This window comes from Zootermopsis nevadensis, unplaced genomic scaffold (assembly GCF_977971745.1).
Source record: "Zootermopsis nevadensis isolate Lab colony 2312 unplaced genomic scaffold, Znev_1.0 Znev_ptg000018l, whole genome shotgun sequence".
NCBI lineage: Eukaryota > Metazoa > Arthropoda > Insecta > Blattodea > Termopsidae > Zootermopsis > Zootermopsis nevadensis.
Genome location: NW_028259150.1, coordinates 1,070,598 through 1,084,233, shown reverse-complemented (window position 1 = coordinate 1,084,233; position 13,636 = coordinate 1,070,598). Strand labels below are relative to the sequence as shown.

Here is a 13,636-nt window from a genome sequence, read left to right as displayed (position 1 = left end):
TATAGGTGTTAGAACCTGTAAATTTTCATATTTAAATTTCTCCTTGTATATCTACAAGAATATAAATAGTGATGTGGATGCTCAGGGTATCATAGGTAGTGGCATTATCATCATCCCACCTCATGAGTTTGAACATTCGTCAAGATGTCAGCAAAATGTAAGAAATTAAAAATTATGGGCATCGTACAGTGACCTGAACATAACAACCATCAAATGGCATTAATTTTTGTCCAGTAATTCTTGAATTATCAAATCAGTGCAGGCGAGAAAATTGTGATACTTTTACTATTTATATTACCACCAGATTCATCAACAATACACTAGTTTTTGGTTTCATAACTTTTATCTAAGGAGCAACAATATATCGTTTACAGTGTTTTCCGTAAGAATGTTCCGAAAAAGTTAAAACATCCATTATCAAATGCCAGCCATCCTATTGCACATAGAAATTCTTGTAAAACAGATCTGCTGTGATTTTCACAACGGATGTGTATTCCATTTCCGAAGGCGAATCAACTTAGTCATGAAACACAACAAACAAAAAAACATTTATAGAACATAATGGCTGGCTTTTACTTGGTGCTGGTGTCATATTTTGCTGTCTGTGGATCAGAATGAAGTCATACATTGAAAAATTTAGGGAACAACAGGAAGGAAGAATATGTGCTGCCTTGTAGCATAAGAGTAAGTAATATTAGAGAGGGTAATTTAATTTTACTGTTCATAAGTGAACTACCTTACTGCTATGCTAGAGTTTGTAGATATGCTTTATGTGATTTAGTCTATGATATAGAACCTTTCTTGAGGAGTCTATAGTTAGTTGGTTCATGAAGAGATTCCCTGTACTCATAATGCTTGAAGATTCATAACAGTCATCATCAAACCTATCCTGGACTCTATACTGAGTCACTTCAATTCACTTCATAACTACATATACTGTTTAAATTTAAAGTAAAATCTATATCTTGCACCATTAATCTTAATTCATTAGTTTATAATTCTGCTCAGTAAGCAAGATGGAAATTGTGCAATTAGAAGATATGCAGTTACTCATGAGCTACCTCAGTCAGTCCTTGGTTGGCAGATGTGCCTTCCACTTTGCCAAACTAATGGGTTCCCCGCATCATCTAACTTTGAGTGTAAACTCGCAATGCTCTGATATGGTTAGTGAAGAATGAAGTCCCTAAATCCTTGTGAATTTGCCTGATACTAATGTACTAAGGTGTGTTAGTTGTAATGCCAAGACAGTTGAATTGTAAAACTTCTTCTGGACATGGCTACAGGCAGCAGACGTCAAGATTGGCCATGCATAATCTATGATAGGATGGATTTGCTGCTTGTAGATTAGGTCCTTGCTGCCATCAGGTGATGGAGGCAACAAGGACCTCTGAAATGTCAGTAAACTTCCACCAGACTACACGGTGCAACAACCCAGAAGACAGCCATCTTCAGACTCACCATTGTGAAAACCTGAAATCCAATGAGGAAAGGACTTGAGAAGATACCGTACATATACTGTTAAAACATCCAGAAATGAGGAAGTTGAAGGAACAATTTTTGTTAGAAAATGCTTATTGTAAATGAAGATATACCTTGCAAGTGAACAATAAGTTATAGAAATGATGTAGCATTAAGATATATAGGAAAAAATATAGGATACCAGGCAGTTCTCATGGATTACCCGATGCTTTGTTTCCAAGTGAAATAAAGTTAGTTTCCCAGCTTGCCTGTCTAAGCACCCATGTGTCATTTTGACACATGGGTGCTTATACTTCGTGGGAAAGGCAACTTGCCGGTTTTCCCTGGAGAGAACTTGGTGGTTTAGAATTGTGCAATTAAAGTTATGATTTAACAAAAATAGGAGGACAGGGCAGTCAATTCTTGACATCCAAACTGGGTGGATGTAAGACACCACTATTGACTTCATGGCAACTGCTAAGCATAGTTATTTACAGGTAGGCCTAGGAATGTCTGAGTTTGTTTGGAGAAAAACTAAGATGGGATTTACTAAATTAAGGTAGGAAAATTGAAGGTAAAGAATGTGTACAACTTTTGACTCTGTTTGTGGTTAGAAGGCTCTCTGAACTATTCTACAATTAAGAACATCAAAACAGTTTTAAGGCAGAGAACTGCTTGCACAAGTGTCATATTTATAGGCAGTAAGCCCCAGGTATTTACACTATTTTCTTTATATTGTATCTTTTCTCTTTGTACATTTTTAAAGCCTAGTTTGTAAGTGAATAAGTGTGTGTGTGCAACTGTTGCCTATACATTTGATGACAAGTTTCCGTATATCCTGGACTAGGCGCGAACTCCAGAAGGGCTTAGGCTTAGGGAAACGATTCTGTGCAATGACTCGGCGAAAGGCTTCGCTACCCTCACAAATTGTAACCAGACTCTACCCCAGATCGTTGCATTTCCATTTACTTCACACACCTTGTTGCAGTATGTTCTGCTTGTTATTTCAACACTGGGTGTCCAGCACTGAAAATCATTTGTAATACTTACAGCTGTTCAAATGTGATATACATGACCCTCCATAGTTCCACTCTTTTCCTGTGTTGCACCAGAAGTCAGGAGGAGATACTAGGTATGGTGCCAATCTGTTCAGGTGTACCTACATCATTTTCACCCTCAGCTGTCACTGAATTCAGCAGACCATATTGTTGATCCAGGTGATCACTCTGTACAGATGGACTTTACCAGGGTGGCTGGAGCTTGGGTGACTTTTCCTCTGGTCTAGTCTGACAGTAGAGCCAGACTGTTTCCTGCCTGAAATCCTGTGGAATTGGTCAGGTGGTCATAGCTGGTCTTTATCCTGTCACCTTAAAATGTTGTTGGGCAAAGCGATGGTTGTCATGTAGCCAATCTGTGAGGTCCGGTGCATGTTGTCAGAGGGAGCCCTAAGACAACTCCCTCCCAAACACTGTGCTGTTAGGCATCATGACTGTGGACTCATGGGTTGATGCTCTTTAGGCCAGCAGGAAGATGGGTAGCCTGTCTGCTCAGTCTCTGTGATGTGCTGAAACAACCTTACACAGATGCTTATCAATTGCCTTCATATATTGTTCCAGCATCCCATCTGACTGAGAGTGCAGAATGTTGGTCTGTGTTTTGCTTATTCCCAGGCACTATAACACATCTTGCACAAGCTGAGATTCAAAGTACCGCCTTGTCACTCTGCATCTATCTTGGGACTCTGAAACAGCAGAAGAAGTTGGTTACCAGGGCATCTGCTGCTGTTGATGTCTCTTGGTTTGGGATAGCCGATACCTCCAGCCGGTTGGTGAAGTAGCTTATGGCAATCAGGCAGTATTAGTCCCTGCTCTTTCTCTCTGGGAAAGGTCCTGCAATGTTGATGATGGTCCTTTCAAGTGATGCACAGGTGTCACACTGTTGGCACAACCCCTCAACATGACTCCTAGAGTGTAGTCACTTCTACTGCTGTCTGATCATGTCATATGTTTGTTGACCTCAAGGTTTCCTCATGAAGTTCCTGCTTGGAGTTTTGCCAGCACTTCCTTTACCTTGCCATTGGGAAGGACTGTTTGAGCGATCTTGGTTCTAACATTGGCTGACATCCAGTGATGCTCAGGTGAGCAATCTCTTACAACTAGTGATTTCCATTGGGCCCCATAGCTTATGTATATGGGACTGTGGTTAACAATATCCTTCCATTTTGCATGTTTTCCAGTCTTTACTGCCTGTAGGATCTGCATCACATCTTTGTTTAGTTGCTTCCTCTGTAGGGCTCCACGATCTGAACCATCAGCAGTGCCACCAGTGATAACATGCACTGTCAGGCTACCTGCCTGCCATTCTACCTTCTGGCAATTGTTACATTCTTCTGGACACATCTGCCTCTCTTTAGTGAATTAAGCCAGTGGCTTGGCAATATTGGCTAATCCAGCAATGAACCTCCTCTTCTAGGTACAAAATCTGAGTAAGATCCTTAGTTTGTGTTTATCCCTTGTCATTGCACGGCCTCCAGCTTCTCTGGATCTGTAGTCACCCTATCAGGTGATAAATTATGTATATCTGTAATTTCTCTGGTTTAAGTTTGAGACAGACTTCATGACCCTCTGGAAAGCATTACACAGGTTGTCAAACTCTTCCTTGAATGTCCAGCCAATGATTGTATCATCCAGGCACACCAAATGGGCTTTGTGAGTTGGGCCATGCAGGTGTATGATTTTAGCTGGAGCATTGCAGAGGTCAAAGGGCATAGTGGTGAAATACCACAGCATTTGGCTGCTGGAGAAGTCTTTTCTTGTCATCAGGATATAGGTCCATTTGCCAGTAACTACTCCTGGGGTTGAGAAACATTTGGCTCCAGAAGGCACATCCAGGATGTTGATCCTTTGTAGTAGGAATGCAATCCTTGGTGATGTAATTCATCTTCCTGTAGTCCACACAGAAGTGAAGGTCCCTGTTCTTTTGACAAGGATGACAGGCAATGACCAAGAGTTTTAAAACTCCTCAGTTACTCCCTATTCTTCTTTGTCTCATCTCATTAATCTCAACCTGCTTGTTGAATGGTAGTCCACAAGGGAGCTGATGGATCAGATGAGCATTGCTGGTGTCGACATGCTGGTAATCTCTGTCCTCGTTGCCAATTTGGAACTCAGTGTTGAATTCCTCCAATTTCTGGGCTTCTCTAGTACACACTTGCTCACAGAGCCTTCACGTCCTCTGATGTTGGGCTTCAGATCAACTGGTCTTGGTTGCTGTCGTCATTATTCTGACAGGCACCTTCTGTCAAACTGCAGCCAGTGTCCTGTCTATGTAAAATCCTTGGTGGCAAGCCTTTATAGTGGTTTGCACAAGGCCATTTACTGCCTCCAGGGACCCTCTTGCCACACCATCACTGTCCTTGCATATCTGGCTCGAATCACCATTGTTAGTCAGAGTTATCTGAGATGATTAATAGCCATGTTTCAGATCTCCACAGAGACATTTTGTCTTGGTTCAGCCCAGCTCCCTGATTCATTGCTCAGTTCGCAGGACATCCATCCCCAGGATGATCTTGTCCATGATCTTGGTGATGAACACCCATGTCTTCAAAGTGCTCTGCTGAAGATTCAACTCTGCCAGCATCTGCTTGAAAACTGGTATGGCCATCTGCAGAACACATATTGACCTGGCTTTCTCTCAATATGTCCTGTGACAATATCTGGCCTGGTAATGGTGACATACACCTCGGTTTCGAAGGTTACATGTTATGACATGTCAAGTTCTGTATCCAGCCCTCAGAAGTCAGGCTGTTGTTCCCTTTGGATAGCACATTCAGTGTGAAATGAGGGATTAAAGGTGATGATGCCAGTGTCCCCCCCCCCCCTTCCTTTGCCAGCTGTTACTCATTTTCCAAGTCATGGTAAATTTCATTATCAGTTGTAAGATTTGAGGTTTTCACAGTTTTTATCAGTTCTTTGCTGACAGTCTGTTCTGAGGTGATGGGCATTCCCACACTGCCAACATACTGCTCGTCCATTCCTGCAGTGTACAACTGGTGATGGCTGCATTTATATAATGGCTGTTGTTACTTGCAGCTGGTGGTCAAATTGCAGCTTTCACTGCCTCTAGCTTTAGGGCCTCATGAAGTAACCTATTACTACCCATAAGGAGATGCTTTTTCACTCTCTGGACTCACTCTGCCAAAGAAAGCTTGGTCATCTTCCTTCTGGTTTAAGTCCGCAATAGCCTGACAACGGCCCTGATTCCAGCCATTCGACAACTGCCACAAAATCTTATAGTGACACCGATCGGCTGAGTCCTGTATTAGAGTTGTGCCCGGCAGGCTGCTTCTAGTTGGTGGTCTCCATAATGGCTCTTCAGAGCCGTTGCACTCTCTTTGTGTATCACTCCAGCTCCTGTTGAGGTAGATCAGTCTGCATCCTGATGAGGGGATGTAAAAGGGGCTCTCAAGTTTTCCTTTCTATTGCCTTGTCATCTTCCATTTTTGTGTTTTATCTGGCCATCTCTGTAATCAGCCCTTTCCACTTGTGAACTGGCCCTCTGCTGCATAAGACAGCTTAGATTTATATTCAGTATGTGGATTTAAGGCCACATAAATTTATAAACTCCTGCCTCACCAGCAGGGATCAGTCCTATCTCCATGGTGCTGTCCCACAGCGTTTGGTGTGAACTTCATGTGTGTCTTTATGATGAGCGCAGAATATGAGGTTAAATGCACCCTTCTCACTGCCCCCAGCCTCATGATCTAGGTATCACAAACCCAGTATAATTTCATGAACACTCCCGTAGACTCCAAGTAGTCTGGCACTGCACTGCCACCCATGTGGATTAATTTGCAGGGAGGGTAGTGTGGTACCAATTGGTTACCGCTGAAGGGGAACACGATGTAATCAACCACAAGTCCCCTGAATCCTGCCAATTTAGAGTGGGGAGCCATGGGCAGTTTGAGAGGTGAATGACTCCTCATGAGATATAAATACTGCATACCATGATTCCTCATAATCGGACATATTGACACTGAGAAGACTAAGAAGGACTTAAGTTTGTTTTATATCCGTGCTATGTAGTCTGGTAGAAGTTTACTGACGTTTCGGAGGTCCTTGCTGCCTCTATCATCAGGGTGATGATACACTCCTACCAGACTACATGGCATAACAAACCAGAAGACTGCCATCTTTGGTGGTTTTGTCTTATCTGTGCTGCTCCCTCTGTTTCCACTGCCCCCAGTGTCATTCAGATTTCTACCACTGCCAGCAATGTCTCCAACTACAGATGTCAATATGCTTGTCTTTTCACATCTCTTGTAACTTGTCTGTTGAGTTTCTGGGTCTGTGGTTTGGCCACAATTACATTTCTCTTCAGCTGCTTGTATTGCTTTCCTATTTTGTCTATATATGCATTTTGGCCAGACCCAATGGCACTGACTTTGGTGCATGTCACATTCTTTTCCATTTTGTCTTGGCCTGCACTTATAAAATTTTTCATTGCCTGTTGACATGAATGAGTAGTATTATTGGTATTAGTTTACTTTGTTGGTGTTGTTGGCGTTGGTACTTCAAATAGTTGATAACGTCTTCTTTCACTTTTCTTCATTTCTTAAATAGTTCTGATGTTTTAGGCCAACTGTCAGTCAAATCTTCATTTTCAAGAATGCAATGTGCTGCTTCTGGAGCAGTGATGATGCGCCTGTCTTGGTACTTGGTGATCTCGTGGTTGTAAAGCGTTATTTCTTTACTCTACATTGTTGTATTGTTTGCTTACTCGGCATGTATCCAGTCCAATGAAATTCAAAACACCATTTTTTTTTGTCTTTTTGTGGCGTTTTTGATTTTCACTTGCGGTACAGAAATTCTACATAACTGCTTACCGTGTGTCTTTGTTATTGTTTTCATACCTGTTTTATACAACATAGCATATACTGCGCATAACCCTTGGATGACTCATCGCAATTACATCAGCGAGAGAAGCCGTGATTGGCAGAGATTCGGCACTAAATGAAGTGCAGGAAGGGGTTTTTACCTGATCCAGTCTGCAGGAAGTCAACAACCAGAAAAGTAGTCTGTCGACAATACCTACTGAGACACAAGTTTTGGTGAAGGTAGGCCTAAACAGGGCTCGACTGTGTCAAACGAAGTGAATCACAGAAAACCAGTAGAAAATACTGTGCAATTCGAATCAGAGTCATGGCAAGAGATTACGTATTCGAAGAGTTTAAAATAAGGTATGCATTACTTACAAATAATTAGTAAATCTATGGCGATGTGTTCTGTTTTAGTGTACTATCACTTTCCCGAAGGGACAGGAATAAACCACGTAAAGCAGCCAGGTTCGTAAAATTCTAGATTCTTTCAAATACCAGCCTGTTGTGCTAACAATCGTTAGCTATTGTAAATTCTGATAAGTTAACGAATACGATGAAAATTGCTTGCATCTCTGTTTTATGCCTTTTATTTCTCTCGTAATATAAATTGTGATTTGCGTTCTTAGTTCAGAACGAGTTGTTCTAGCGCTAGTAAAATAAATAATTCCATATTTCAACAAGGAAGAAAGATGGTGTGATGGACAAAAATTTATCTTAACTTCATCAACATATAATGAATTAAACTTCTATTCAGAAACCGTTGAGCACAATTTTAGAAAAATCTCTCTAATGATTTTGTGAAAAAGTTGTTTCAACAGACTTGTACAAGCTTGGCAGACAAAATAAGTAAAAATTGTGACCGTACATATATAGCACTACATGAAAACATTTTGTGCAATATAGGACTATATGCGTTCTTAGCCTCGCCACTGTGAAAGGCCGATGGTCAATTTCAATCTCTGGCCACTTTTTATATGCAGATAGTGAACCTGTGACACGAATCGGATAGGAGGCTGAAATCGATCCTATAGTCCTCAGGCAAATTCGGAATGCCTATTCAAAGCGTTTGTGACGTGTTATGGAGGTACTAGTTTCGAGACTATGACTAAGGTACCTCGTGAATTTCCTCATTTGTTCAGGAAAATACACGGCCATAACCACTACCACTAACAATAATCCTACAACTCAGCTGATACAACTCTATAAACTAACACAGCAACCTATAGTAGATCATCACAACTCTCAGATTGCTACTACTCCATTAACCTAACAACAAGTATTGTTTTGATTGATTGATTCATTCACTCACCTGTGAGAAAATGAATTTATGTTTACTCAGTTTTCATAAGGTAAGCTAAAACATGTACTTATATGACATGAAATATTGGGTTTAAAGCTCAGATATAGGTTTGTGATAGCTTTGACCCAAAATGGAGACCAGCAGTATCCGACGTGCAAGGGAATTCTGCGTGAGTAAGAAACAAGCGACAATCACTGCTATTGAAATAGTAGCAATCATTGGACATTGGTGTTGTGTTCGCATCAGAATCTTCGTAGAATTGTTCCAGCAAACTCAGATGGTTCCCCTGGTCTTAAGACCTTATGTTCTGTAACAGTATTTTGCAAACTACCTTTAAAGGTTGTTGTACCATTTCAACCAAAATTTGAATGTGTCCAAAAAGTTTTGTAAATCTTCCCCTGCATCATAATTTATTAAAATCTTTTCAGTGGTTCTGAAGTAGTTACATGCGGCCTAATTGGCATGGCGAAACTTATACGAGATTTTTGAAATGTTCAGTTGATATTGCTCCTGAAATGTCCCCAGAGAATAATTATCAAAATAATATGCCAGAATAGGTAAAACATTGCACTTTCTGTCGTCACCGATTACAGCCCGCCCCAGGGGTAACAAGATCTTCTGTGCTCAGCACTCAGTGCGTGTAACAGCGGAAAATGCAAAATAAAACATTAGAGTTTGAAGCTTTGCAGCTTAAATACTACAGTATGAAAACTCGTACCTCCAACATTAAGCCCTGGAGATGGAGGCAGTGTTTTCCTCCAAAATGACTTTCGCCCACCCATGATATCACACACATTCACAACTCAAAAGACCACCGATATATCTTCTGCCCCGTAAAGAACACAGATCTCACTAATAAGAATGATTGCGTTTCTTGCAGGTGGGGATACAAGATGCCCGAAAATGAACAAGTAATTTTTATTAGCGTCGAGAAGTATGCCAGTGTATACAGCTTCGAGATCCTAGGACTGTTATTCTTCGCTGGTGTTTTTATCATTTTAGCGAGTGGTATCTTCAAAATTCTCGCCTCCAACACAAGAAGCGAATCATCCGCTGTGGGACAGCGTCAGACAGGTAAAGAAGGAGCAATAGACACTTTGGTGCTGCTAAGTTTTTACCTCAGTGTTATTCCTTAAATGAGAATATGAATGAATAATAATTAACATTCCGGTAACAGAGCCCGAATATTAGGTGCTCAAACACCAAATCCTGACATCAGACACAATCTTGAATGAGTTAATCACTTCAGTTATTCATAAACTGTTTCCACGAAAATGATCTCCGTGGTGCAGTTTCCTTCTTCAGAGGCTAACAGCACTCCTAGCTCGCTAAGAAATTAACCGCGTTTTATAGAAACAGGTTGTTCATTACCGCCTGCACAACTGCACGCCACCAGGAATGTTCTCACCTCACCACGAAGTCCTATTTCCACAAGGTTAATTTTGACATTATCCACTATCCGCAGATCTCTTCCGTTCAGGCTTCCTAACCAATACTTCGTACCCGCATCTCAACCCTCACATGTACGTTTGGCAATTAATGTGAAAAACAAAATGTTAATAAATTGATATAAATGTCATAACATCTAAAGGAGATAATATTGGAGATAAAGAATTAATTAACTGAAACCAGGCTAAAGACGGATGAGCGGTAACACTCTTAAATCCGCACCAATAACTTGCTGTCTCCTGTCTTAATGAACAATTGGCCTGTGTTATTTTGACAGAATTTCTGATACCAGCCCCATAATCTTCTTCTAAATCACGTTCCCTCTTTGAGAAATTGCCCAGTCCTCAAAAATACATGTTACCTCCTTTCATTTAGCAGAAATATAAGAGCGCAAATTCCCTTCATAAGACGTAATGTTTTGAACTGGCTGATGAATGAGATGTATGGAGGCGAAACTCTTTGGAATCGTACGCAAACGCAATCGTCAAACTGTCAGCAAATATTCTTCATAGAAAATGTATCTAAATGCCTACAAGCCTTTAATGTAATAACTGCATTCCCACTTGCTTGTTAGGCTATTTATACGTTTATCAGCCATGCTTTCTTTTTGACGGGCACTACGCTATTTATTGGTGTCAGGAGCCTTGTTTCCGGTCTCTCTTGGTCTATCCCTACTTTTTCAAAATGTAAATTTTTCTTGAAGTACCTGCTATGTTTTCAGTTCAGTATATAAAAATAAAAATTAGTAACTCGTAAAATGTTCTGCAGCCACACGAGGCTGCCAAACAATGGACATCGATGACAGCCAAAGTGAAACCACCACTTATCCCAGTGAAACAAGTAGTAGTCCTACCTCAAGTGATCGCTATGCAGTATCATTTCCACCCCAATCCAACGGAATTGAAGAACATGGCAAAGACGACGAAGTCTCTACAAATTTGGAAAATAGCAGGTATTCCGACATCATTTTGCTGTACAAGGATTAGATATTCAATTAATATAGGGCCTTGTGAGATTTCAGGCACTCAAGTTAGTGAATAAGAAGATGACTTCTAGGGTGCTGCATCGTGTAGTCTGTTAGAAGTTTACCAGACCAAGTCTACACGGCGCAACATCCCAGAATGCGGACGTCTGGAAATGTTAAACTACTACGTTAATTATAACATAAAGCAACAAGGAAAGTACGTCAGACCCCATGATGTTTTGTCTCAAGCAGTTTAGATTCTGGCAGAGGGAATAAAGCAGGACAGATTGTGTAAAATTCAATTTGTAAGAATCATTAATTCATTATATGTTGATGAAGTTAAGATAAATTTTTGTCCATCACACCATCTTTCTTCCTTGTTGAAATATGGAATTATTTATTTTACTAGTGCTAGAACAACTCGTTCTGAACAAAGAACGCAAATCACAATTTATATTACGAGAGAAATATATATTTCTATATTTTGCGAAGTAAACTAATAACGATACATTTACAGAATGTCTCATGTTTCTTATAAAAAAACTGATTCAGAATAATTGGTTCTTGGAATAAACTTCTTGACAAACAAACTGTCTGCAACGTTGCGAGAGAGAACATATCGCCATAGATTTACTAATTGTTTGTAAGTAATGCATACCTTATTTTAAACTCTTCGAATAAGTAATCTCTTGCCATGACTCTGGTTCGAATTGCACAGTATTTTCTACTGGTTTTCTGTGATTCACTTCGTTTGACACAGTCGAGCCCTGTTTAGGCCTACCTTCACCAAAACTTGTGTCTCAGTAGGTATTGTCGACAGACTACTTTTCTGGTTGTTGACTTCCTGCAGACTGGATCAGGTAAAAACCCCTTCCTGCACTTCATTTAGTGCCGAATCTCTGCCAATCACGGCTTCTCTCGCTGATGTAATTGCGATGAGTCATCCAAGGGTTATGCGCAGTATATGCTATGTTGTATAAAACAGGTATGAAAACAATAACAAAGACACACGGTAAGCAGTTATGTAGAATTTCTGTACCGCAAGTGAAAATCAAAAACGCCACAAAAAGACAACAAAAAATGGTGTTTTGAATTTCATTGGACTGGATACATATGAATTTAAAGGTTTCACGAAGGCAGATCTGTTATATGCTGTTTCCATATATACCAATATTCAAAATGTGGATAGCTGTATGATTCTCTTTACTGTATTGTTTTCACCTGTGCCCAAATTCTAATTAGAACCGTCCACATTTGAAGAAAATATTTACGTCTTGCTTTGACTGCCGCATGAAGTATATTTTAAAAGGGTTATTATACACGATACCGATGAAAACGAAAGTTGATGGAAACATTTTAGATTACATATGTGACATTTATTTAAAATCAGTTGAGTGGTTTTATAGGTTAAACCTGTTGAAAAATATGGCTCTACAGTGCATGAAGACAGCTGCAATGTCTGGCTGACAGGCACAAAGAACGTTTCGGAAAGTGAGGTAGATGACAAGATATTGCCATATACTAAAGAGAAACTATCATCTTTTTTCTTCTTATATTCTACCTTCTTCTACTATCTACTATAAAAATTTGTGATTAGTCGTTGTCAAAAAATGACGTCATCAACAATGTCAACTATAAACAAAATCGCATTGTTGTGGAACACAACGATGCCGAGTACAACGCAACAACGCCGAGTAAACAAATAATGCTTCACAACAAAAACTATCAAGCCAGTCGCATTATCACTGCTTCAGAAGCAGCACATCGTCTCCGAAGAGCGACATAAAACTATTTAAGAAATGAAGAAAAGTGAAAGAAGACGTTACCAACACCAAAAAGGTAATCTGATACTAATAATAATATTCATCCAAGTCACACTGCTCATTCAAGGGTTAAAACACTTGAATGAGACATTAAACTAACCCCCCGAAGGGGAGTTAGTTTAGCGTGTTACTTAAGATTTTAAAACGTAACCCCCTCTTCGGGGGAGGGGGTTGATCAATTGTTTTAACTTCCATTCGGGGGGGTTAATTTAGTTTCTTACACAAGGTTGGTTGCGTTTTACAAAGTTGACCAAATTTGTGATTCCTCGTTGTCGTCAACCAATTTGTCGTCAAAAAATGACGTCATCAACAATGTCAACAAATATTTGTTTACACGGCATTGTTGTTGAGCACAACAATGTCGAGTAAACAAATATAATGCTTCACAACAAAGAAATCAAAAAATATCAAGCCAGTCGCATTATCACTACTCCAGAAGGAGCACTTAGCATTCTTGAATATTGACTGACAGTTGGCCTAAAACATCAGAAAAGTGAAAGAAGACGTTATCAAGTATTTGAAGTACCAACTCCAACAACTTCAACAAGGTAAACTGATACTCATTCGATATATTACGATTACGGAAACTATTATGAAAACTGACTTTATGATCGCTTTTAAGACGAAGATTTGCAGGGGTGGGGCTGGACGTAAAAAGTTGACTGTCCAAGAACAGTTGGCCTCTGAACAGTGACGTAAAGAACTACAACATCAGACATATTTAAGAAATAAAGAAAAGCGAAAGAAGACTTACATTGATAAAC

The 13,636-nt window shown here is 40.0% G+C and overlaps 1 protein-coding gene and 1 long non-coding RNA gene across 2 annotated transcripts; one reads left to right on the top strand and one right to left on the bottom strand.

The window, feature by feature from the left end:
• Nucleotides 1-267: 267 nt before the first annotated feature.
• LOC110827472 (uncharacterized) lies at nucleotides 268-9,444 on the bottom strand. Its single transcript, XR_002542337.2, has 2 exons — nucleotides 2,509-9,444; nucleotides 268-1,470 (listed from the first exon to the last, which is right to left on the bottom strand). It is a non-coding gene; the product is annotated as an uncharacterized LOC110827472 (long non-coding RNA).
• LOC147873403 (uncharacterized) lies at nucleotides 9,426-11,392 on the top strand. Its single transcript, XM_087351043.1, has 2 exons — nucleotides 9,426-9,710; nucleotides 10,854-11,392. The coding sequence occupies exons 1-2, from the start codon at nucleotides 9,530-9,532 to the stop codon at nucleotides 11,069-11,071; spliced, it is 399 nt and encodes a 132-aa protein (XP_087207169.1). The 5' UTR covers nucleotides 9,426-9,529; the 3' UTR covers nucleotides 11,072-11,392.
• The last annotated feature ends 2,244 nt before the right edge of the window (nucleotides 11,393-13,636 follow it).